The following is a 27,489-nucleotide window of genomic DNA, read 5'->3' on the forward strand; positions in this document are numbered from 1 at the left end:
ACCTTTCGCACACTGTGTTTTTGGTGTGAATGGGTCCTTAAGGTTCTAAATTATCAGGACTAAAAAGACTAATATAATGGTGGTAAATATGAAAGAGTCAGATTCTAAACTTAATGTTTCCAGGAAAAGTTAGAAAAAACTTTTATTTTTGAAGCCCAGGGGGTGTCATAGCACTATTATTACATGTGCCTATGACAAGTTTCCTGCTTACAAGGAGAGCAAGTGTTGGGCTTACAGTAAAGATTAGTGTTAGGTTTACAGTAAAGGTTAGAGTTAGGGTTATAGGGAGGGTTAGTGTTGGGGTTACAAGGATGGTTCATGATGGCCTTACAGGAAGAGTTAGTGTTGGGTTTACAGCAAAGATTAGTGTTGGGGTTATAGGGAGGGTTAGTGTTGGGCTTACAGTGAGGATTAGTGTTGGAGTTACTAGGAGGGTCAGTGTTAGGGTTACAGGGAGGATGTGTTAGAGTTACAGGGAGGATTAGTGTGGGGTGTACAGGGAGGGTTAGTTTGGGCTTACAGCAAAGATTAGTGTTAGGGTTATAGGGAGGGTTAGTGTTGGGCTCATAGCAAAGATTAGTGTTGGAGTTACTTGGAGGGTTAGTGTTAGGGCTACAGGGAGGGTTAGTGTTGGGGTTACAGGGGGGTCAGGTTGGGCTTACATTAAAGATTAACGTTGGGGTCACAGGGAGGGTTAGCATTGGGTTTACAGCAAACATTAGTGTTGGGTTATAAGGAGCGTTAGTATTGGGGTTATAGTCTGTATTAGTGTTGGGTGTACAGGAAGGGTTAGCGTTGGTTACAGGGAGGGTTAGTGTTGAGCTTACAGTGAAAATTAGTGTTGGGGTTACAGGGAGGGTTAGTGTTGAGGTTACAAGGAGGGTTAGTAGTGGTAGGGCTGTGAGAAGGGTTAAAGTAAGAGTTAAATGGAAGGTTATTGTGATCAGGGCCCAAAAGTGGAACATTAATCTCTGTTCTGAGAGCTCTGTGCAAAAAACTACAAGCACTGGGCTCACATTGCAGAAAGATAATACAGTGAAGGAAATAAGCATTTGACCTCCTGCTGATTTTGAATGTTGCCCACTCACAAAGAAATGATCAGTATAAAAATCGAATGGTAGGTGTATTGTAATAACACTGAGAGACAGAATAGCAACAAAAAATTCAAAAGAAATGCATGTCTAACAAATGATGCACTGATTTGCATGTTCATGAGGGAAATAAGTATTTGATCCCCTTCACAAAACATGACTTAGTACTTGGTGGCAAATCCCTCGGCAATCACAGAGGTCACACGTTTCCTGTAGTTGGCCACCAGGCTTGCACACATCTCAGGAGGGATTTTGGCCCACTCCTCTTGGCAGATCCTCTCCAACTCATTAAGGTTTGGTGGCTGACATTTGGCAACTTGAACTTTCAGCTCCCTTCACAAATTTTCAATCGGATTAAGGTCTGGAGACTGGCTAGGCCACTCCAGGACCTTAATGTGCTTCTTCTTGAGCCACTCCTTTGTTGCCTTGGCCGTGTGTTTTGGGTCATTGTCATGCTGGAACACCCATCCACAACCCATTTTCAATGCCCTGGCTGAGGGATGAAGTTTCTCACCCAAGATTTGACGGTACATTGCCCCGTCCATAGTCCCTTTGATGTGGTGCAGTTGTCCTGTCCCCTTAGCAGAAAAACACCCTCAAAGCAGAATGTTTCCACCACCATGTTTGACAGTTGAGATGGTGTTCTTGGAATCATAGGCAGCATTCCTCCTCCTTCAAACACGGCGAGTTGAGTTGATGCCAAAGAATCGATTTTGGTCTCATCTGACCATGACACTTTCAACCAGTCCTCCTGTGCATCATTCAGATGTTCAGTGGCAAACTTCAGACGGGCCTGGACTAGGGGCGGACTGATAACTCATGGGGCCCCTGGGCAATAGGGGATCATGGGGCCCCTGTTTCCTTGCCCACACTCAAAGCACACCCAAAAAAGCCTATAAAAAGGTACCAGGGGCATTTCATGAGGCCCCCTACAGACCCCGAGCCCTCGGGCAGTACCCGAGTGCTCGAATGGTCAGTCCGCCCCTGGCCTGGACATGTGCTTTCTTGAGCAGAGGGACCTTGCGAGCACTGCAGGATTTCAATCCTTGTCAGCGTAGTGTGTTACCAATTGTTTTCTTGGTGACTGTGGTCCCAGCTGCATGGTGATCATTGACAAAATCCTCACGTGTAGTTCTGGGATGATTCCTTACTGTTCTCATGATCATTGACACCCCACGAGGTGAGATCTTTCATGATGCACCAGACATTGACACCCCACGAGGTGAGATCTTTCATGATGCACCAAGCTGCTTGGTGATAGTTTGGTAGCCCAGTCCAGTGTAGGTCTACAATCATGTCCCTGACATCCTTGAACAGCTCTTTGGTCTTTGCCATGGTGGAGAGTTTGGAATTTCATTGTTTGATTGACAAGATCCTCACGTGTAGTTCTGGGATGATTCCTCACTGTTTTCATGATCATTGACACCCCACAAGGTGAGATCTTTCATGATGCACCAGACCTAGGAAGACTGACACTTGTTTTGTGTTTCTTCCATTTGCAAACGATTACACCAGCTGTTGTCACCTTCTCACCAAGCTGCTTGGTGATAGTTTGGTAGCCCAGTCCAGCCTTGTGTAGGTCTACAATCTTGTCCCTGACATCCTTGGACAGCTCTTTGGTCTTTGCCATGGAGGAGAGTTTGGAATCTGATTGTTTGACTGCTCCTGTGGACAGGTGTCTTTTATACAGGTAACAAAATGAGATTAGCAGCATTCCCTTTAAGAGACTGCTTCTAATCTCAGTTTGTTACCTGTATGGAAGACACCTGGTAGCCAGAAATCCCGCTGAATGATAGGGGATCAAATACTTATTTCCGTCATGAACATGCAAATCAGTGCATAATTTGTTAGACATGCATTTCGTTTGAATTTTCTGTTGCTATTCTTTCTCTCTCAGTGTTACAATACACCTACCATTCGATTTTTAGACTGATCATTTCTTTGTGAGTGGGCAAACATTCAAAATCAGCAGGGGATCAGTTACTTATTTCCTTCAGTGTATAATGTATCTTTGGTGAAAACCACATATCAAAATGATCAGTAGATACAGGGAGGAAGATGAAGTAGTATGCCATTCTTGACTTTGTCCTATAAAGATTGAGATTGGCCTTGTTCTTTCCACATCCTGACCCTCCTTATTGGTTCTTTAATTATATATATCTATGTGAGTTGGCACAGTGGCTAAATGGTTAGCATTCCACCTGGCAGTATTAGGGTTGTTGGTTCAAATCCCAACCACAGCACCACCTGCCTGGAGTTTGTATGTTCTCCCTGTGCCTGTGTGGGTTTCCTCCTACACTCCAAAGACATGCTGGTAGGTAAATTGGCCCTAGTATGTGTATGAATGTGAGTTAGGGATCTTCAATTGTACACCCCTTGAGGGTTAGGGACTGATGTGAATGTACAATATACAGTATATGGAAAACGCTGCATACATTGATGGCACTATATAAATACCTGCAATAAATAAATAAATTTAAGTTCAGGAGTCTATGGGGAAGGTCAAGCTCAATTCTCACAGAAAAATTCCACCATTTGTTATAGATGTATTTTATGTCTTTCACATCAAGAATTATTTCTGTTTGAGGCCCATGGCTATAACAAATGGCCAGATTAAGACTGGGGTAGAAGTAGTCATAAGTAATCTATGATATTAAACTACTGTAAATTTTCATCCAAACCATGCTATCTGATTATTATTGCAAGAATTAATACAGAATGGCCTACTGTATTTAGACTGGTGCTACATTTATTTCCCCTGCCACCCTGGGCAATGGCCTATTGTTAGAAAATATGGTTCTGCTGTAAAAGCCATTAACTGGATCAGAGTTTGGTACCCTCACATATGTGCAAATTGGATGCATTTTGAGCTGCATCCGATTCGCATGACACGTGAAACTGTGGCCTTTTCAGTGGAGCAGGTTTACATACGCGCGGGCCGACCACAGTGCAACCATTTTTAACCCAGTTCAGGTGCGAATTCCATTGTCATACACTTCGACAATTCGCACCTGAACCACAGAGCAAAGTCAAACTGGAGGGGGCTGAAATTGCACTGCAAAAACCGTCTCGCACATATGTGAACTTGGGCTCAGAGATGTACTGTATAAACAACAGTAGATAGCAGGAGCAGCAGCAACAACAGGCATTATAGTGCCATCCTTGTTGCTGATTACTCATATGTGCGGTTAGACATCCCAGTTAAATTAGATGTGGCTAACCTATTTTGCTCTAAAATGTAGCCCATGGTGAGTGGATGATCACAGTCTCAGCAACAGCCTGCTGAAAGAAAGGTGTCTATTGGCATACATGACAACTCTGTCTCAAAACTCTTTTCTTTCCAAATTTTAATATTTATCAGTAAAGAAACTGTGACAGGTACATTTCCCAATGTGTGCAGTGCCCGGTGGACAGCATGCATGAACTACAGAGGCCAAGCAAGCAACAGCTTCACGTTAATAAATACTCTATATCAGAGGCGGACTGACCATTTGGAAACTCGGGCACTGCCCAAGGGCCCGGGGTCAGTAGGGGGCCCCATGAGATGCCCCTGGTACCTTTTTCATAGGCTTTTTTGAGTTTGGGCAAGGACACAGGGGCCCCATGATCCCCTATTGCCCGGGGGCCCCATGAGTTGTCAGTCCGCCCCTGCTCTATATTGCCAAAAGTATTGGTCGGCCTGCCTTTACATGCACATGAAATTTAATGGCCCCCCAGTCTTAGTCCGTAGGGTCCAATATTGAGTTGACCCACCCTTTGCAGCTATAACAGCTTCGACTCGTCTGGGAAGGCCGTCCACAAGGTTCAGGAGCAGGGGCGAACTGACAACTTATGAGGCCCCCGGGCAATAGGAGATTATGGGATCCCCAGTGTCCCCACCCGCACTCAAGCCATACCCACACAATGCCCTTCCTACAAATTGCAGCACAGCTGCGTAGGGGGTATTTAAACACACATAGCCTGCAAGGAACTTCCTGGCATCTTTCAATAGAATTTCCATAGGTTTAAAGATGGCTGCGGCATGGCAGCCGTCTTTATGATGCAACCAGAGGCGTTTTATGAAAGTACTGGGCCTGTGTGCAAGATCATAATTTAGGCCCTGGCAGCACAGAAAGAAGTGCAGTGTACACAAAAATGGATGTGGTTTTCGGGGGCTGTAGGTAGCACCTTCCGGTTACATTGTACAGTACAGTTGCCCCATGACTGAGAGGTTAATTGCCTTGTGGGGCTGTGCAGCTCCCACTCAGCCTCTTTCTTGACAGGGCTGCCAACCCCCCACAACATTTTTTTTACTGACAAACCATGAAAAATCTACTGACAGTGTATTTTTTACTGAAATATGAGAGAAACTCCTGTTAGAAACTAAGAGGGGAAAAGGGGTTAGTGGGATAGAGACAGAAGAGGGGAGGGGGGAGACGAAGGAAGGGGGAGGAGAGATAGGGATAGAAGGGAGAGAGAGATGGAAAAGTAGGAGAGAGATGTAGGAAGGGGAGAGAAGGATGGGGAAATGGGTGGTGGGAGAGAGAGGTGAGAAGGGGGATGAGAGAGAGGGGAGGTGAGAGAGAGGGGATGAAAGGGGGGTGAGAGAGAGGGGGTGAGAGAGAGATTGGGGTAAGAGGGTAAGAGAGAGGGGGTGAGAAAGAGTGGGGGGAGGGGTGAGAGAGAGAGAGAGGAAGAGAAGGAGGGGGAAAGAGGTGGGAGGAGAGGGAAGTGAGAAGGGGGATGAGAGAGAGAGAGGGGGTGGAGGGAGACAGAGGGGATGGGGGGTGAAAGAGTGAGTGGTTGAGAGAGAGAGAGAGAGGGGGGTGAGAGAGAAGGGGGGAGAGGGAGAGAGGGGGGTAGGAAAGAGAGGGAGGGGGGGAAGAGGTGGGGGGAGAGGGAGGTGAGAAGGGTGATGAGAGAGAGGGGGGCGGGGGGAGAGGGAGGATGAGAGAGAGGGGTGGGAGAGAGGGGATGAGAGAGAGGGGGGAGGGGTGGGAGAGAGGGGGTGAGAGAGAGGGAGGAGATAGAGAGGGGTTGAGAGAGGGTGAGAGAGAGAGTGAGAGTGAGAGAGAAAGGGGGTGAGAGGAAGAGAGAGGGTGGGTGAGAGAGAAAGGGGATCCCCTATCCCCCCATTCTACACCAGGAGCCCCCCCACAAAAAAATGTCTATACTGTAATATGTTTAATCCTATCAGCAGGGTTTCCTGAGCATTGTCAGCCGTGATGAAGGAGTCAGTGTCCAGTGTAGAGTCCATTCACCTAATATTAGGGACTCCTCTTACCTTCTCACTGCTCATCGACTCCATCACCAGCTGTGTGTAGGGAGGCATTACAGCCCAGAACCGGGACCCGCACCGCCACTACATGACATGATGTGAGCTACTTCCTGGATTGGAGGCTTCTGCCACTGCTGCCTCCTCCCCTGCTCTCCTCGCCATCACTGGCAGTCCCCTGCTGTTTGAGTACATGTTTCTCCCGACTCCTGATCTGCCCGTCTCAGGCTCCCTTCACCCTCCCACCAGGCCACGCTCTGAGCCACTGTCCTGTCTAAATAATCTGTCCTGGTTTAAGATGGACACATTATTCAGACAGCTGTAAAGATACTGCCACTGTGTGAAATGTGTGGAGCCTTTCATGGGGCCCCTGCTGACTCTGGGCCCTCGGGCATTGCCCGAGTGACCAACTAGTCAGTCCAACCCTGTTTAGGAGTGTGTCTATGGGAATGTTTGACCATTCATCCAGAAGCACATTTGTCCCTGCTCTAATTCACCAAAAAGGTGTTGAGGTCAGGACTCTGTGCAGGTCAGTCAAGTTCCTCCACCCCAAACTCACTCATCCATGTCTTTATGGACCTTGCTTGGCCATCTCCAAACTGTTTCCACAAAGTTGGAAGCATGAAATTGTCCAAAATGTCTTGGTATGCTGACGCCTTAAGAGTTCACTTCACTGAAACTAAGGGGTCAAGCCAACCTCTGAAAAACCCCACACCATAATCCCCCCTCCACCAAACTTTACACTTGGCACAATGCAGTCAGGCAAGTCCTGTTCTCCTGGCAACCGCCAAACCTAAACACGTCCATTGGATTGCCAGACAGAGAAGCGTGATTTGTCACTCCAGAGAACACATCTCCACTGCTCTAGAGTCCAGTGGCAGCGTGCTTTACACCACTGCATCTGGACGCTTTGCATTGCACTTGGTGATGTGAGGCTTGGATGCAGCTGCTCGGCCATGGAAATCCATTCTATGAAGCTCTCTATGTACTGTTGTTGTGCTAATCTGATGGCCACATGAAGTTTGGAGGTCTTTAGCTATTGACTCTGCAGACAGTTGGCAACTTCTGTGCACTTCAGCATGCGCTGAACCACTCTGTCATTTTACAGTTGTGGCCAAAATTATTCAACCCCCACTGAAATTGAGTGTTTTGGCCAGTTTGACATTGCTTTTGATCATTCAGTCATCTTGCTTACATTTACATTAAAGAGGCACTTGTAGGTCAGACAAATATAACATAACAGTTATAATGAAATAACCACAAATGTCTTTTCTGTGCTCACAGCATTATCAGTTTTATTCAACCCCCAAGTGACATTCAATCTTAGTACTTAGTACAGCATCCTTTTACAGTTATAACAGCTTTTAAACGTGAAGCATAGCTTGACACAAGTGTCTTGCAGCGATCTACGGGTATCTTCGCCCATTCTTCATGGGCAAAGGCCTCCAGTTCAGTCACATTCTTAGGCTTGCGCACTGCAACTGCTTTCTTTAAGTCCCACCAGAGGTTCTCAATCGGATTTAAGTCTGGTGACTGCGATGGCCACTCCAAAATGTTCCAGCCTTTCCTCTGCAACCATGCTCTAGTGGACTTGGAGGTATGCTTGGGATCATTGTCCTGTTGAAAGGTCCAACGTCTCCCAAGCCTCAGGTGTGTGACGGACTGCATCACGTTTCCATCCAATATCTCCTGGTACTGAAGAGAATTCATGGTACCTTGCACACGCTGAAGCTTCCCTGTACCTGCAGAAGCAAAACAGCCCCAAAGCATGATTGACCCTCCACCATGCTTCACAGTAGGCAAGGTGTTCTTTTCATCATAGGCCTTGTTCTTCCTCCTCCAAACATAGCGTTGATCCATGGGCCCAAACAGTTCTAATTTTGTTTCATCAGTCCACAGAACACTATCCCACAACTTTTGTGGTTTGTCCACATGGCTTTTGGCATACTGCAGTCGACTCTTCTTATTCTTTGGAGACAGCAAGGGGGTACGCCTGGGAGTTCTGGCACGGAGGCCTTCATTACGCAGTGTGCGTCTTATTGTCTGGGCTGAAACTTCTGTACCCACATCTGACAAATCTTTTCTCAGTTCCTCAGCAGTCACACGGGGACTTCTCTCCACTCTACGCTTCAGGTAGCGCACAGCAGTCGAAGTCAGCATCTTCTTTCTGCCACGACCAGGTAGCGTTTCAACAGTGCCCTTTGCCTTGAATTTGCGAATGATGCTTCCTAAGGTGTCTCTTGGTATGTTTAACATCTTTGCAATCTTCTTATAGCCATTGCCCTTCCTGTGAAGAGAAATCACCTCTTCTCTTGTCTTCCTGGACCATTCTCTTGCCTTCACCATGTTTGTAACCACACCAGTAAATGTCTAGAAGGAGCTGAGTATCACAGTCATTTTAAAGCTGCCTAATTGGTGCTTATTATGCTTGATTGCTGCTCGGTGACATCCACAGGTGTTTTCAATACCTGATGGAAAGCACCTGTATGAACCTCTGTTCTTCAGAGTGGTAGTCTTTAAGGGGTTGAATAATTGTGGCAATGAAGAAACCACATAAGAACCATTTACTACTGTATTACATAAACAATTGATGTCATTTTAGTTGCATTTGGGTAGTTACAACGTCCTTGTAGGATTTGATTCTGAATACAATTCCAAATGTACACTATAGTCCCTAAACCCCTTTACAGCATTGGGGGTTGAATAATTTTGGCCACAACTGTACGTGGCCTACCACTTCATGACTGAGTTGCTATTGTTCCCAGTTGCTTCCAGTTTGTTATAATACCACTAACCGTTGATCGTGGAATATTTAGTAGCAAGGAAATTTCATGGATGGACTTATTGCACAGGTAGCTACCTATCACGGAACCATTCTTGAATTTACTGAACTCCTGAGAGCGACCCATTCTTTCACAAATGTTCGTAGTAGCAGTCTGCATGCCTTGGTGCTTGATTTCATACACCTGTAGCCATGGAGGTGATTGGAACACCTGAATCCAATGATTTGGGGGGTGGCCCCAATACTTTTGGCAATATAGTGTATTTGTTATGTAAAGCAGAAGTTGTTTCCTGAATGCAAGGATATTTTTAGGGCCAGGTCTTTTCACACATTTTTTTTTAAACCACTGTTTAAATCATTAACAGATTCTGTTTCACACCAGTAAATGTGAGAGTCTGTTCAAGAGTGTGACATTTCTGCTCACAATGAATGAACTGTACAGGACCCCAAACAGGAACCCAAAAAGTCAAGAGGGACAAGAGGAAGCCATGATGGGGGCCATGATGTTAGGATGAGGAATAGCCTCCATAGCCTCAGGGCCTGGTCTGTGCACAATTTGGCACAACCACTTTTTTATTTTCTATTTATTTAATTTATTTCACTCCCACGTTTTGTCACTTTTTCTTTCTTATGTGTCTGTTCTTCTCACAGGATGGAGGGTGTGGGTCCTCGGGCCTGCCCTGAAGTCTAGGGGGAGGTTGTGTGGCCTTTTGGTTCCTTCCTCCCCTGTCCCTGGGGGGTTTTCTCTTCGGCAGAGCCCCCTGACCAAGTACTGGGTGGCTGGCTTCGGTTGGCCGCAAGGAACGGTGGTCCACCAGGCCTTTTGGCCAGGAGGACCAAATGGGAACCTTGTCCCTGTCAGGAGCTTCGTGCCCCGGGGGATCAGGGTAGTGGTCCATCCCCTACGGGGGAAGGACAAAGCAAACCCCTAAGTGCACTTTTTTGTGTGGTGTTTTGCACTTGCACTTTTTTTGTGAACACTTACGGGTTTTTTCGTTTTTCGCACGTTTGCGGACTTAAAAAAAAAAATAGCCTCCATTGTAATCCTGTACTTTTGGCCTTTTTTATAGAGGGATAGGATGCATAGAGTACACATTTGGTGTACACCTTTAGCAGGTATGGGAATTGCTGGATAGGAGGTTCCTGAATGTCCTAGATCATTATACTATCATTGGTACCTACTATCCAACAGTTATTGTAGCTTATTTCTGTGCTCCATTTTTGGATCTATTTTTGCAAGCAGCATCACAAGATGTAATGCTGGGGTGATAGTAATGCCAGAAAGTGCACATCTATAGGAATTGCATGGGCTGTATAGCAGGGAACAGGACATTATATGTAAAAGTGAATGCAAAAACATTTACAAAAATAGTGAACTTCAGTAGGGAGGTAAGCTATTTCTTCTGCAAGGCTCGCTTATTACAGTATGTATACTTCCTGAAAGGCTCCACTTAAGCCTCCAGACATTTAAATATGTATATATCGGTTCCTCCTACTGGGCACTTTCCCATGTACATTTCATCTGGAATTTGCTGTCATTTTGACAGCTGAAGTCCTGGTATTTAAGCAGGAGTAAGATCAGCTCCTTCTTCAGTGGTCACTGTCAGATATATGTATGAGGATCCTGAGATGATGAAGATGGCCTCTTGCACCATTCCTGTCTGAGCACCACTGGAGTTTGAAACAGGGACTGCTAGGGCAATGGAAGGGCACAGGTGGCAGCAAGTTGGAAATGTGTCAGCTAAACAGAACTACAGCAATGAAGGCACCCTCCAGACCAGCAAAGAGCAGAGCCAGCTCACAAGCCAAGTTTGGTAACAGCCAGGCAGGAAAGCACCAAATCACAAGCAGGAGCAAGGTCAAAGAATTGATAGACAGAATTTTGGTCAATAGAGAGCAAGTAGAGAGCAGACATAAACAGGCAGGGGTAGTTTAGAGGCAGGTCAGACAAATATTGGGTCCCTAATAGAGTAAAGCAGGATTCAGGATCAAGGATAACAGAGATACAAACTGAAAGATCATTCAGCAATGATCCCATGCAAGCCTTGGGTTTAAATAGTGCACTAGGCACCAGAATCCATGATGGTCATGCCCATGTGTCCATGGGCACACTATTGTACGCCCATTCCTATGCTTGTGCACATCCTTGCATGCTTAGGCTTCCATGCACAAAAATATGTGCACGTATGAAAATAAGCACAATCTCTCTGAAAGCTAGCAGGAGGTTCCTGACAGTAATAAATAGTAATAAAGTAAAACAAAAATAAACAGAACGACACTTGTAAATGTAGCGCTAGCCTCCTGAGGGCCGCTGTGTTGTGGGTATCCCTAAGCTTCCCACCGCACAGCCAGGCAATAGGTATTTTTCACACAGACTTACATCCAAAGGCAGTAACCAGTCCATGAACTTAGTTTTGTTTTTGGGAAGCCCAGTTCGGCTTGAAACAATGGAAGGGAACACTTCCTTCCTACAAAAGCAGATCCTGGACCGGTCTTTTCCTGAAAGCTGTGAGTTGTTGCGGATCAGTAGCAAATGCTCCTTACGGGAGAGGAACTTGCAGCCCCTCAAAAATCACATTACTTCTCATAGCTACATGTAGGGATGTCTTCTCTCCCCCCACAGAGCTGCTCCCAGTTCCATAGCCTTCAAGCACTACCAGCCCTCCTGGCTTCTCGGAAGATCTCCCGAGTCAAGAATAAAGGATTGTGCTCAATGCTGTCTTTGGAAAGCTTGCTACGTTTGGCAGTCTTTCCCCCTGTAGATCCCAAAGTGTGCTGCTGTACTTACACTGTCCTCTTTGCTCCCGGCTGCTCCAGGCCGTGACCCCATCTGTGCCTCTCCATAGAATGTATCATCCTGAGCCAGCCTGAGCCCAGCCTAGAGGCTGCCCCCACCCCAGACCCAGGGAACCCCTCCTAGACACTGACAGTCTCCTCGGCACTCCATCTTCCACCACACTCCCCTGTCAGCCTGACTCTCCCATATTTATAGGCCAGTCCACCACTCTACCAGGGCCTTCAAACCTGGGATTGACCAGACCATCCATGAATATGCAGATTAGGTCTGTATCCCTTTCTTCTTACTGACCTCTGGAAGGTTCTATGGTCCTCCAGAGTCAGGAGGAGGCAATAGAGCCACAACCTGTATAGTCATCCAGCTGACCTGCAATAACCTAACCTTAATCACATGACCCACACAATTACCATGAATCACACAATGATTTTGCCTACAATACACTACACTATTCTAGTAGCACACTAGAGGGTGCTGCATAAAAAAAGATCGCTCCTGCTCAACAAGTAATTAACCCGTACTTAATTAACTCCTTTTTACCTTCCTAATACCTAGCTTTTTGGCAAAATACATATTTACTGTTCGTACTTGAATTGTTTTCATTTTTGGGTTTATTTTTGCGTTGTGCAAAAAATTCTTTGCTCCAGGAACATGGGGTGAGGACTAACAACAGAAAAAAAGTCTATCTACAGTAAGCCTAGGTTCACACTTGAGCTGGTGGTTGTGGATGCAGGAATTGCAGCTGTTGCCATATCCGCAACCACCCACAGCTAAATCGAGCTGCTCTCTAGAGATTCTTGGGGCTGCCATTCATTCTTAATGGCACCACCACGCATCTCAACCCGCAGTGAGTTTGCCATTGCGAGAACCACAGTGAAAGCACCATGCGTTTTCCCTGCGGCTATGTTTTGAAAAAGGTGCAAGCACCTTTTTATTGCAGGAAATGCAGCCATGGCAGCACATTCATTTGAAAACGGGAGCTGCAAACCCGCACACTGTCCAGTGCTTGCTCTGTAATAATTAAAGGTTGATGGGTCCAGGAGCCAGTCTATAGAAATTACAATACAAAAAACATTTTCCTTATATATTATGTAACCAAAAATGTGTGGACACCTGCTTGTTAAACCTATATGAACTCCATATCATCAGTAAAAACCATGGCTATCAATACTGAGCTACCTGACCCTCACTTTGCGGCTATAACAGCCTCTGCGTATATGGGTTTTTTACAAGATTTTGGATTTTGTACTTATTCAGCCAAAAGAGAATTTGCAAGGTCAGGTACCAAGGTGCAAGGTCATGTTGGAGGAGAAGACCTGGTTCGCAACGGTGTTTCATATCAACCCAGAAAGTGTTCAGTGGGGTTGAGAACAGGGCTTTGTTCAGGCAACTGGAGTTTCTCCACACCAAACTCGACAAACCGTATCTCTATGAAGCTGGCTTTGTGCGCAGAGGCAGTCATACTGGAACATAAAATGGCCTTCCCCAAACTGTTGCCACAAGGTTGGAAGTGCCCAATTGTTTAAAACGTCTTTTTTATGTTGTAGCATTAACAATACCCTTCACTGGAAACACCAGAACTCTGTAATATGTTTTTAACCATAAGGTATGAGTTGGGGTGTCAGGTTTCCAAAAATGTTTGTCCTTAAATGGATTAATAGTTTTTGGAGAAATTCAGCTTGGTTCATTCGCCTAGAGGTTTCTCTTAAAAACTTGGAAGGGGTCATAAAATCTTTAGATTGCTTCCCATTAAACAGTAGTTGTACCCAAGCAAACGTCCAATTTCCTAGCTGTATAATAAGGTTGAACATCCAATCAACTAAAATTCTAAAAATAGAAAACAAAAACTTCTATAATCTGCTAGGAGGCATTCCGTAGTAAATACCAATTCAGAAAGAACATTTTTTTTTGGCTGTTGGGCATTACTGTTTTCATTGTTATCAACTTCACGGAGGAGGGGAAGTCAATGCTTTGTACAGTAAGTCTTGCATTATCTTCCTTTGTATCCCAAAGCAGTACATGCTCTCAGTGCTATTCACGCTATGGGCCCTTGTATTGCTCACTTTACCTCCAGTTTAACCAAGGGCTTGAAAACATGAGCTCTGGGTGTACAGCTGCTTGGGAACACATTAGGAGGAATGGGACATTAAAATTGCCCCTTAATTTATGGCAACCAAAAATAAATAGAAGGCTTCATACTTCACTTGGTGCTCATGTGTACTGAGCCATTCAACTCAACACACTCTTGACCATAGTGTTGTGCTTGATTGGTGTTAGGTGAGCACAGAATGTTGAGCTTTGCATAAATGAGCAATAATACACATTGGCCATTTCTGTGCACTTTCTGTTATTTTTCTGTGCCATTGGCATACATCTGCTAAGTTAGTGAAATGCGTCCAATTGATTTTTATCTTCTGGTACCTACAAAAAATGGCTTTCACACCGTAAACCCAAACGGTTTCAGTGGTAAACACATGCAGCCATATCCTAAAAAAAATTCAGCCCCTGTGTACCTTGCAGCATTAAGGTGTATGAGAGGTTTCCCCAGAATGTGAGTCTGGTATGGTTACTGATGCTCCTTGTGCAATAACAAGGCAGGCTAACCATCTAAATATAAAGAAAATGGTTTGTTTTTTTTTACATTGCCAACATCCCCAAATCACAATATGTATGCAAAAATATAGGTTCCCATGGGATTTTTAAAGGCAATGTGTGAACAATGATCAACAAAAGTATAATAAAAACGTGATAACTTTATTACAATAGTCTGTATAAAAAGCAAATGATCAGATATGCCCAGTCTTATCACCTTCCATCTGCCTGGAACTAGGCATATAACTAGGTGACCAGTAGGGTGGCAATGCTGCCACTACATACTCTTCTTCTCCAACTAAGATGCAGCTTTTTGGTTGCAGTTCATTTGGTCAGTCCTGGGTGGTCCGTGGCAGAGAGAAGGTGACAAAATTGGGCATATTTGGTTTTAATCATTGCTGGGTGGTTGCAGTTCATATTATATATGTACTGTATAGTGAGTATGGCATATTTTCCAATGAAATGGTGTGTTGTATTGTGCCATGCTTTCATAAATGTATAATGTTGAATTATGTTGTAGATATATTCATACCCACTACTTCCCTGATGAAGGCATTTTGCCAAAACTCAGTGGGTTGGTCCAGTGCCTGGGGATGATTTTGGCAACTGTTATACTCTGTTATTCCCCAGCTATGGACCATTATATGGATATCCTGTATATTTGTAACTCACCAGCAAATATATAATTTTATAATTCATAGCCGATCACATGCTTTTCATACAGACTGTTGTAATAAAGTTATCATGTTTTGATTATACTTTTGCTGATCATTTTTTTTACAAACGGTTTTATTTTTTACGGGTAGACTTTTAAACAACAGTACAGTTACAAGTGATGCGTACATTGGTAACAAGGCACATTTGAAAAGTACATTTCAGAAGAGTACATATACGGAAAAAAGATGGATATGGAGGAAAAAGAAAGAGAAAAGATTTCAAGTACATGAATAATGTAAACGATAAAGTGGGTTGAAAGACACATCTGTCAATAGCATATGCCAAATAACCTTCAAACGGGATGTTTTTTAGTCATGTAATGAATGTATATGAACCTTCCATAATTCCCATTTTTTATCAAACAAGTGCATCTTGTCCAGCAAAGTATAATGAATACGTTCCATGAGCATCACAGCGTCAACTCTATGTAAAACAGAGGTCAAGGGTACCGTGGTGGATTTCCAATGTAGGGCAATAGCCCATAAAGTGGCAATACAAATGGTATGTATCAATCTCATAACAGCATCAGTGGCCCCCGGGATAAGAGCTCCCAATAAACAGGACTGTATAGTCAGACGTACACAGCCCCGGAAACATAAAGGGGACGTTTGTGGGTACAATACATGTAGTCTTGACAGGGTATAATACCATCTGGTTATTACCTTGAGGGCAGTCTCACGGACAGAAAGGGATTTCGAACTCTTACATATGTTATCCACCATAGAACCCCATTCCTCATCTGTGAAAATGATACCACTATCCTCCTCCCACCTTTGTCTATATAAAGGGGGTGTGGGAGAGAAGCTGATCAAAAATTGATGATAAAGATCTGAGATAAGACCCCTACCCCTAGGAGAGTCACGGCTAATACGTTCAAAAAATGAGATCGGAGAGGAGGGTATGAGGCCAAAATGTGACTGAAAAAATGCCTAATTTGTCGATAACGGTGGTACTCGCAAAGCGGAACCTCAAAAAGTACTCGCAGCATATCAAAAGTAATATAAGATCCTCCCCTTTGAAAATCAGATAATCTAATAAGAGATCTATCATACCACCAACGAAACGTTTGAGGGGAAGAAAATGGCGTAATAAAATTTGGATCACCAAAAAACGAAATACCCGGAGGAACCGAAGAGACCAGATTTAATTTAAGTGTATATTTGGACCAAAGTGTCAATGAATGGGTAACTATAGAATTGTGAAAAGTGAAGGATCGAGGGGGGATTTTGGACCACAAAATACCTGGTATTGTTGATCATTTTTTAAGGATTACCCTTAAAAATCCCATGGGAACCTATATTTTTCTGCAGGCAGACTAACCATAGCACCAAGCCAATGACAGCTATCAGTTTACAGATTTGTAATTTATCCCAGACTGCATGGTCAGATAGCCAAGTTTGCCAGTTCTCTTTTTTCCATTGTAGGTAGGCAATAAAGCTTGGTCACTGAAACCGTCACCCCTCCCTCCCCAGCCATTTGATTAGAGGAGTATCAGCATACTGATGAGGTCTACATTCTTCTCAATCTGTTACCTCCTCAAGTCATCAAGCTTCCAGTTTTAGTGAGTTTTAGATACTGACTAATACTATAAACCCTTCCTCTTCCAATGTAAGGCTTGCTATGTAAGCGATTACTGGAGGCTAATATCGAGACCTATTCAGGCACTTATAAAAGCTTTAGTTACAAATGTATTTAATAATGGAATAAATTAATACATAATTGGATTACAAGGCTTTTTTAATTAAAATCTGCCTGGAGAATAGTTTTAAGCCGTCAGGAAACACTTAGCAACTTAGTCAACACTCCTCCCTGTAGGATTCATGTTTGCTAAGTAAATTTGTTAACTAATTACTGAATCCCCCTGATGATTTGTATACAATAGAGTGCACTTGTAGCTTTGGAAAAAACAGCACCAGGAAGGAAGTGCGTAGTGAAGGTTGGTAGTGTTCCACTTTAAGGCTCAATCATGAGGCTGCAGAGGGTCATAGATTGTTAATAGAATTTTTTATTTATGCACCCAGGGGTACAGTGTTTGTGTATTGCTGCCTGTAGAAATCAATGACAAGCTGCTAATGTACATTGGCAGTCACACCCGTAAACTGGCCAAGTAGGAGAAAAAGGCATTTTGCCTTGTCTTACATTGGGGCAGCACTGGAACAACCATCCAGTGCAGTCCTACTGCACCTGGTGTGGATGGGCCCTTGAGAGAGACTTTGATTTGTCGATGTGGGTGTTATACCTTATGCAGTTGCTGCTTGCACATTTTTACTGTATAAAGCCCCTTACACATGGGGCGGATTCCATTCCAATCAGCAGGAGATCAACTCTCAGATCCCCTGCTGATTGGAGCAGAGTGGGTGGATGACACATCTGTGTCCACTAAGTTTCTGCAGAGTGGACACAGACAGAGCCCACTCTGTGTGGTGTGGCAGCTAGTGATGGGCCAAACACCCCCTGTGCAGTTCGCGGTCGAACATTCAAACCTAACAAAAGTCCGACAGCGAACTTTGAACGGAGGGGACAGTTCACAAATGTCACTTCTGAGTATGCGGTAAGACACGGCCCAGCTACTAAAATACCGCATGATGAAGTCATGTGGTATTTTAGTAGTGAAATCATCCTTTAATGGTTCAGCTGTCAGCGGGGTTCGCTGCTGACAGCCGAATGTAAAAAGAATTGCTGACATTGCAATTTAAAAGAATGCATAGGTCCCCCCCATCCACACCAAGCCCTTTGAGTCTGGTATGGAATTTCAGGGGAACCCCCATGCCAAATTAAAAAAAAAATGGCATGGGGGTCCCTCCCAAAATCCATATCAGACCCTTATCCAAGCATGCACACCAGCAGGTCAGGAAAGGGGGGGACAAGCAAGCGCCCACCCCCTCCTAAACCCAACCAGGCCACATACCCTCAACATGAGGGGGTGCTTTGGGGCAGGGGGGCTCCCCCCCAAAACACCTTGTCCCCATGTTGATGGGGACAAGGGGTCTCTTCCCCAAAACCGTGGCCAATGGTTGTGGGGGTCTGTGGGCAGGGGTCTTATCAGAATCTGCCCCCTTTAACAAGGGAGCCCTCAGATCCTGGCCCCCCTTATATGAATGAGTATGGGGTAAATGGTACGGCTACTCATTCTCAAAAAAAGTGTAGTGTAAAAAATGACAGTGGACAGTCTTTGACAAGTCCTTTATTAAAAACAAAAATAAAAAAAATGTCCCCGAAGTAAATCCAACGTCAATAAAATAAGAACAAACAGCTCCGCCCTCAACGCTGGTTCCCGCCATCTGACAGCTGCGTCAGGATGACAGTTTTTAAATACTGTGATGATGTCACAAGGGGTGGGGTCACCCCTGCCCCTTTCTGTCGTTATCATGCATTGTGATTGGCCAATCACAATGCACTGTCAGGCACAGTGCATATTGTGACGCCCTTACCGTTCCTGTGTTTAGTGAAGTTCGACTCGAAAATCATGCCAAACACTAGTGGCAGCAGTAAACACTCAGAGGCCCGGAGTTTATAACCAATGTACTGAGGAATTTGCAAACAGTACAACAACCAGACAGGGAAATTCACCCCACCAGGAACTTACAGTCAATGCAAAGAGCCAAAGGTGGTAGGCCCGAACTGAAGACAGCGCAGACTCAAACAGTGCTGTCCCTGACAGACTGGGATTCTTTCCATACACTAGCCACTTCACAAAGGCACCTAAGGTGACCTAAGATGGCCACCACGTTCACCTGGATGCAGAGCAGCCAACTGGAACACTGCTCCAGGGGACCAAGGAAACCATAGAGAAACCAAGTTTCCATAGACTTCCCCTCCAGCTGCAGTACGGTCTGGACAAGCGCCACCTACAGTGAAGAAGTTAACCTGCACCTGCCTACTGGCAGCTGGGAGTAAACAGACTCTGCTTTCCATTTATACGTGACTACCCCCCCCCCCCCCGTTCCAATCTGCCTAAACGGAAAAGGACAGATTCTCTACCGTTTTTTTTAAGCAGACCTGATTGGACCTGGAAGTAGACAGGGGTACACTGACACGTACAAAAAACTGGTCACCTACCCAGGTCTATAACTGGCTTTTTAAATAGTGAGCATGGAAGGCGTCACTACGTGAAAAAGTAAAAAGTAGGGCTATCCAGTTCAACTTGCCAGCCTACTCCTGTCTAATAATGGCCATTGTCGGCAAGGAACATGGATAGGTATAACTTATCAACAGAGGGGGATAAGAAAAGCAAGTTCAATCTGCCAGCCAGTTAGCCAACTATCAAAAACCAAATGAACCTATCTAAAAACATGCTGTTTACACCCACCTGTCTAAAGGGATGAATATATCTTCCAATCAGGTCCACCTGAAAAACTCGCAGGCAGAGCTGATCGGATCGCCCATGTGAAAGGGATCTAAAGGTGGGAATACAAGATTAGAAAATCGACCGATCAGTCATCTGACGACAGAAAGGCGTTCGTTTGTTGGTCGAAATTGTGGCCCACATTAACTAATCTAAAAAAATCATTCATCAGGCAATACGTAGTGTTGACGTCTTCCGTACAAGTGGAAGTGATGCAGTGTGCGTGTGATCTTGTAGCCACGCCCTTCCGTCCAGAACAAGCGATATACACAACAATTCCCAGCAATGAGTATAATATAGTTTATTACATGACCTATATACATAAATAGTGATACATAAAATATAATCTGCACAATTCTGGTTTCATTATCTCATTAGGCCAATCTACTTTTAACATTTGGATTTTTAGTTCGTGTTTACGAAGATTCCTTCGACATAAACATCCAGGTCATCTTCTGTTTCCGCTCATGCGTGATAGCGCTTGATAGATTTTTTCTTCGTACGACCGTCATACCACCGCATAGAAAATTGGTAGTTCGTATGCAAAACAACAAAATTTTTCACTGCCGTTCAACCGGATTTTTTCTTTCACAATATCGTTATTGGTTAAAACATCCTGCTCATCAACGAAGAGAAAATCATTCGATCAGTGGTTCCACTAAATATTTCGCACGATTTTCTTATTGTGTGTACGAGGCATTAGTCTAAAGGTGAGGATAAACCCTTATTAAAGCTGACCATAGATAGTCCGAATCTCTACCGTTTTTAGCAGGGACTGGCTTAAATTCGAACCATGTATGGGCAGGTTGATTGTACCCAAGTTGATCCAACAATCAACATGGGTACAACCAGCCTGTCGGATTTCTAGCATGCGATTATTTCCAGTGGCTATAGCGGCTAGCAATAATCACTGTGTTTTCCCGCCAGGAGAACACAATAGCTCCGCAAGGGGGACTCTCCCATCAACACTAGCTGTGTCGATAGGGAAATCAAGTGATTTTTTTTTTTTCATGCAAGCTGTGGTTGCAGGAAAAAAAAAATCGCATCATCTATGGCCTGTCTAAGTGTCAGCAATACACAGACTAGTAATATTCACATGACAATGGAGAAATCCTAGAAGGCATTAGTCATCATGCCATCACCAGTCTTCTGTGATCACTTGGGTGCTTCACAGCTTAAGCGGGATTTTCTACAGGGATAATACCCCTGAGCCTGCTGACAGTAGAGGGGAAAACCATGAGCTGGACAGATCATCGAGCCATCTGAGCAGGCACAAGAAAATGCTGCGAGCCCGGAGAAGAGGAAGTCTGTATGAGGAAGTGAGAGTGTATGAGCAAGCATGTCTGAATTGGGAAATACGGCCAGAACATGTTAGCACTTGTTTTATTGAGACATCGTTTGTGCCATTATATTAGGGGGCTTTGTCAGTTAATACAACATGTTGCTAACTGGCATTATGTATTATTTATATTCAAACAAGAGTATAATTTGGAAACGTATGGCAATTTAATGGTCATCCTGAAAGCAAACACCGGTTTAGAAATCAAGGAAATGCTTTGGGCTGTTAAATATAACAATTGTAAAATGCTTATGGCTATTAAGATACAATATAGACTTGGTTACCTTGGATGAGGGAAAGCACTGTGAAGTCATATATATGACTGGCTACATGCCGCTGTTAACCCCTATCAGAGGTATGACAAAGAGTAGCAGCTTGGGAAATATAAAGTGCATGGTATAACATACAAGGACAAGCAGAGGTATATATAAACGTGTTCCTAAATCCCTGTTCATCTAACTATACAAATAATAATACATTTGTAACAATAATTATATAAAATAATATATTCTAATATAATAGTTGTTCCATGATTCAATGCAGGTTAAAGAGGAGCTTCAGTCTTCTCCCCCAAAAATTAAAAATCAACAGTGACAAATACTGTGGCTGCTGACTTTTAATAAAAGGATACTCACATGTCCAGGGATCCAGCGCTGTCCTCACCCGGGCTGGTTCTTCACCGGTCTTCAGGTCCCTGGTGCTGGCACGTTTACTAAGGGAGCCTGGCTGCACTTTGTGAATGGTCCTGCAGCCTTCTGGAACCTGTGATGTGTTCCAGAAGGCAGAGAGCATATGGGGTAGGTTTGTCTTTCATTCGGATCATCCAGGCAAGCCAGGTGGATATGGGAGCAGTAATCTGTCAAAACCAGGTAACCACTTCCCCCCCCCCCAAAAAAAAAGTTCCAAAAGGGAAAGGAGGGGGAGGAAAAAGTGGAACTTCCCCTTTTGAGTGAAGTTCCACATTAAAAAAATGCGTAATGGTTTGTATTTGATCTGCTTTTCTCAGCTGATTAACCTCTTCCCGTCCGGCCCATGTACATAAATGGCCGGACAGGAGCAGTGCCGAAGCAGGTTGCCGTTTATAAATGCCCCTCCCGCATTCACTGCCTGTGCATGCTCCCTGTGAGCGCGCGGCACCACGATCTGGTGCCCGCAGTGTCCCCCGGACTCAGCAGACCACCGATTGCTGTACGGGACCTCTGTGTGAGGTCCCGATTCATGTGATCACTGATTGACCAATCAGTGATCACATGAATAGTAGTAAACAAGACATCACTTCCTGACATCATTGCTTACTACGTGTGAAATCTGTGAATGATCACAGAGGTCACATAGTACAAGGCTATTCACAACAGCCTTGTACCATGTGACAAGCTGTGATCAATCACAGCTCTCACAGTATTTCTCAGTGGCTGCAAGAATGCAGCCAGAGAGAAGGAGAAATCGCTTTTACAGCCTTTATGGGTGTAAAAGCAATCAGTGCAAAAAAAGAAAAAAAAAATCTTCATCACCCTCCACAAGTAGTACAGTGTCACTATGGTGACACTGTACTGCTAGGCTGACAGTATGTTAAAAAAAACCAACAGCATAAATAATAATATAAAAAAAAATAAAAATGTAAAAAAAATTTAGAAAAATTATAATTTTTGGTTATAAACATTTGGGGTTTTTTTTTTTTTTTTACTAAAAAGATAGATGAATACATTTTGGCCAAGATTTATGAAGAAAGATTATTTATTTGCAAAATTGTAGAAGAAAAACATTTTTTTTCAGAATATTTGGACTTTTTCATTTATATAGCAAAAAAAAAAAAATCCCAGTGGTGAATAAATACCACCAAAATAAAGTTTTATCTGTCTCAAAAAAATGCTAAAAAATTCATATGGGTACAGTGTTGCATGACCGCGAAATTGTCATTCAAAGTGTGATAGCACTGAAAGCTGAAAATTGGCCTGGACAGGAAGGGGGTGAAAGTGTCCGGACTTGAAGTGGTTAAACCCAACACAATCCATAAGTTTTTTTTTTTATAATAAGGTAGGTAAGTTACCCTTGTGGGTATAATTGCTGAAGTATATTCCCGACACTCATTAGAACTGAATTAGTGGCTTGGATAAGCTGTGAAATGTATTCAGTGGTACAGAACATATTCCATTGAATATGACCAGCTACTATTAGATACTACAGTACATAGAGTGGGGAAGGTGCAGAACCTGTCAGGTTTCAGTTGCCTTTTTGGGGAGATTTTCCTTAACTTCCTGTCTGGACAGGAAGTGATGAGAAATCTCGCCAATGGGAACGCAGACAAAGATACATTTTCAGTAGCACGAGGAAGAGTTAGAGCTTCAGACAGTTTCTGTTTTGTTATCCGCGCCTACCTGACCCAGTGACATCTACACATCCTAAGGAAGTGTCACCTGAACAGAAAATGAGGGTGAACCTCCCCCTGACATAAGTTTTGCTAGAGTTGGGCTTCTTAAGGGATTTTGAATAAATCCTTTTAAATGCTGATATTAAAGGCTTTAGGAATAAGGAAGCAAGATCTCCAAATATTTTTTTTTATTGTGACACAAACTGAGGATCTTCACAGCCTATTGCAGCGATCATGACACTATAGGTAGTGCAAAGCACTTAATGGAAAGTGTTAGAAACCATAGCAAGTAATCTAAATTTGCTTTACTGAAGCCAGACCAGTAAAGATGTCACCACCCTGCCTCTCTATCTCATCAAATCAGAGAATGCTTTGCATTGAATAAGAAAATGTTGAATGGTGCTCATACTGAGCAATCAACCTCCTTTGTTCACAATGCATTACAGCAGCTGTTCAGCATGGGATCTGAAAGGAATGCAGGCCATAGATGGGTCAAAAATCGGAGTTTTTAAAAAAAAAAAGAAAATGAAAAATCGGTCATTCGATCGGCCGATGTCACCACCAACAGTAAAAAAATCGGCCGATTTTCGTCCCGTCTATGGCCAGGATTTAACGCCATAATTACTTCTGTCCCTTGCAGAGACAGGGGAGCACACGGGAGCAATACATAAGAATAATGAGAACAATAAAAGAAGAAAAAGAAGAATTCCAGTCCGCTATTATATTTTATATGAAAAGTCTTGCGGTTGCAGCCTATGTAACCATTTGTATCCATTTCGGATACAGATGTTTTTATTCAGATACAAATGGATACATTTGTTGCGACCGCAAGACTTTTTCATATAAAATATAATAGCGGACTGGAATTCTTCTTCTTCTTTTTCTTCTTCTTGCAGGTCACGGCTCATGTGCAGATTTTTTATAGGTAAAACAATCGACCGATTTGCTCATCATTGCCGGGAACATCGGCCGATCGTCAAAATCGGCCCCAAATTTTCCAACATGCCCGATAAAAAAAATGTGCAAAAACCCCGAAAAACAGCTGACCAATTAACCCACTAACGGTGCAAAAATCGGCCGATTTTTTTTTCGACCGAAAAATCGGACGATTTTCAACCCGTCTATGGCTGGCATTAGTGGAGATCACTGGAGTAGCAATGTCTTCTTCAATGATTACCACCTTCCAGGAGCATCGGCCAGGTATGGTACATGCATAGTTACATCGGTCCAAGCTGGAGCAGTGTAATTATGTATAAAATACACATGCCTGGGATTATTCTGTAATTCCATCTTTAATTAGAGAACTGTGAGATCTGAGGGCATCTTTGCTTATAGCATCAAAAATATAACCAATACCCACATGGGTACATCTATGTGGTACTCCTGGATACCCACCCTAGTAGCGTCTGGGTCTCCCTTCCACTTCATTTACCTGTTGGTGGTGCAGACAAACAGCTCACAGCTTTTGATTGAAAATGTTAACATATGATATGAAAAATGAATACTCTTTGATATTCCTCTTGAAGAAGAGGGATTGCCCATGAAACGCATTGAGGGATTTTGAGTTTGATACATTTGATGTACATCTGCAAATGTGTATTTATTTTGCAAGCATAACAATGTCCTTGTTACTATAGGAGATGTTGTTATGAGTCTTATATTAGGTTCTTGAAGTATGTTTTGTATATAGCACTTTTTTTTAGATGCATGTAACCTTTTTTAAATGAATGACATACTGGATATAATCGGTTGTTTTTTTCTTTAACATTTCTCCAATGAGTATTTCTATATCTTAAAAGTTCCATTTATTCTCAATACTTTTTTTTGTTTATTTGGGATGATTTATGCCCTCTAAGGGAAAGTTGGTTGGAATCCTTATGGCTTCTTTTTCCTTTTTTAATTTATGGCAGCATTTTAGCATGTGGGAAAAGCCTGAAAAACATGTGCTCTTTTAGTCCTAGGTCTGCTTTGCTTTTCCCTGAGCTGTCCGAAACTGGAGGAAAAGTTTTGGCAGGCATTCTATTTTCAGATGAAGGTGGGGCAGAGGGTAGTGAAAGCTTTCATCACAAGACTAACTTCCCATCCACTTATTCCACACTACTTCCACCTTCTATCTTTAGTCTTTTTATCCTAAAATGTCAGCTGCAGTGCATCAGTCAACTTCACGGTAAACTAATAGAAATACTCATGCATTTGACATAATTACACATTAAGAAGAGGCATAGAGGGAAAATGTCTCAATGGGAAAACTTTTTTCGGTGACAACTGTCTAAGAGGGGATTTCTCTGACTTTGCAGAGAATAAAGCTGGTCATAGATAGATCAAAATTGGGTGGGTTCAACAGGGACCAGCTGATGTTCGATGCATATGTGGCCACTTCTGCTTGACAGAAGTTGATTGTGTGGATAGTGGAATCCGTTCCTTTTTTTTTTTATTATTCATTCTACTGGCTGAACAAAAAAAGAATCCATCTATGGCCAGCCTTAGGCAGGCCATGCATGATTCATTTTCTTTGGTTCAACCAGTTGGTTGAATGAAACAAAAACAGTGGGTTGAGCAAAAGAAAATGAAATAATTCCCCCCATCCACTCGTTTGAGGTGGATGGGGGAATCCCTCCTGCAGAGATATTGTTTTCTGTGGGGAGACTTCCCTTCCATCAGAATACTCAACAGCACCGCTGGCTATAGTTGGCAGCACTGATCGAATGAAAATTTTGAACAGGCTGGCTGTTCTGACGTTGGTTGAGAGATTGACTTTATACAACCAGCTTGCCCATAGATGGATGAAAATTTGGCCAGTCCCTGCTGAACCAGCCAAATTTCAATCCATCTATGGCTAGCTTTACTGTAATTTCACAGAGGGTGTAACCATTCTCTTCTCTCCGCATAATGAAAATAAACAGTTTGGGCTTCAGATATTCTTAATACAGACTCCTGGGGATTCCCTTTTCTGTTAAAATGATACGTTTTCTGAGGTGGCTACCTCACTGGCGGGTACCCAGATACGATTGTCAATGCAGACCTGTTTATTGGGGGCTCATATCCTGGGGGTCCCTGATGCCATAATGAGATTGATACATACTATATGTATTGCCACTTTATGGTCTAGTGGCGTACATTGGAAGTCCAATGTTGTACCCTTGACCTCCGTCTTACACAGAATTGATACTGTAATGCTCATGGAACGCATTCATTATATCCTACTGGATAAGATGCACTTACTTGATAAAAAATGGGAGTCATAGAGGGATTATAGACATTTATTGCATGATTGATAACATTCCCAGTGGAAGTTGAATGGCATACACTATTGACAGATGTATCATTTAACCTACCTTATCATTACACATTACATTTCATGTACTTGCAATCTATCTTTTTTCTATTTCTTCTCTCTCTTAAATTAACATACTTTTCTGTATTGTACTATTCAAAAGTGTCTTGTTTTTGTTGTAAGTTCTTTGCGACAATGTACTGTTGTTTTACAGTCTATTCTTATACAATAAAATCGTTTGTAAACAAAAAAAATGATAAGTTTTCAGAGATCTGATTAATTGCTATGGGTAAAATTGTCAATATCCTATCTTCCAGGTCCCTTGAATGTGACTTTTATATGTTGATTTAAGCGTGTATGTATTTGGCCGTAGATAAGGTTATCACATAGACATACCGCCTCTATTAAAGCCTAGTTCTGAGTCATAGTCTGCGGGTGTGTAGGGAACAAATAAAGATTACCTTGTCTCTTTAAATATTTCTCTAACACATATAAATGAACCTTCCTTATTTTATTGCATAGATAAACGTCACGTTCTCTAATTGGTATTCAGTTAATAATCCGTCTTATTTCCCGTCAGGTTGGCACTGCTCCTGTGAAACAAAAAGCAAAGATGACATTTTGTTTTGGTGAGGAAATGTTCTTGATTTCACTACAAAACCAGCACCTTTATACCTCAGCTTTATCTCTGCTTGCTTTATCTTCTCAATTTCTCTTCTACCTGCTGTAAAATATTGCCATGAGATAAGACAGAGGAGCTGGTAGGTGTTAACGAGGTTTTCCACTGTCAGGCAGAAAGAGGAAACCCTCTTCTTATTATGACCCCCCTCATCAAATCATTGCCGCTTGTTGCCTCTCTCAAAACCCCTCTTCCTTCACCAATAAAACGTTGAGTTTCAACAAGGAACCTCTGCTTAGTCTCAGAAAGTGATG

General features: G+C 43.2%; 1 protein-coding gene across 1 annotated transcript in view; it reads left to right on the plus strand.

Annotated features, from left to right (window-relative positions):
- Positions 1-27,489, plus strand: part of PLEKHA2 (pleckstrin homology domain containing A2) — a 136,177-nt gene that overhangs the window by 21,372 nt on the left and 87,316 nt on the right. The window contains exon 4 of the mRNA XM_089661300.1: positions 27,137-27,185. Coding sequence (XP_089517426.1) covers positions 27,137-27,185 — 49 coding nt within the window. The remainder of the gene's footprint in view (positions 1-27,136; positions 27,186-27,489) is intronic.

This window comes from Staurois parvus, unplaced genomic scaffold (genome assembly GCF_062004578.1).
Source record: "Staurois parvus isolate SC_StPar_1 unplaced genomic scaffold, SC_StPar_1.0 ptg001328l, whole genome shotgun sequence".
NCBI lineage: Eukaryota > Metazoa > Chordata > Amphibia > Anura > Ranidae > Staurois > Staurois parvus.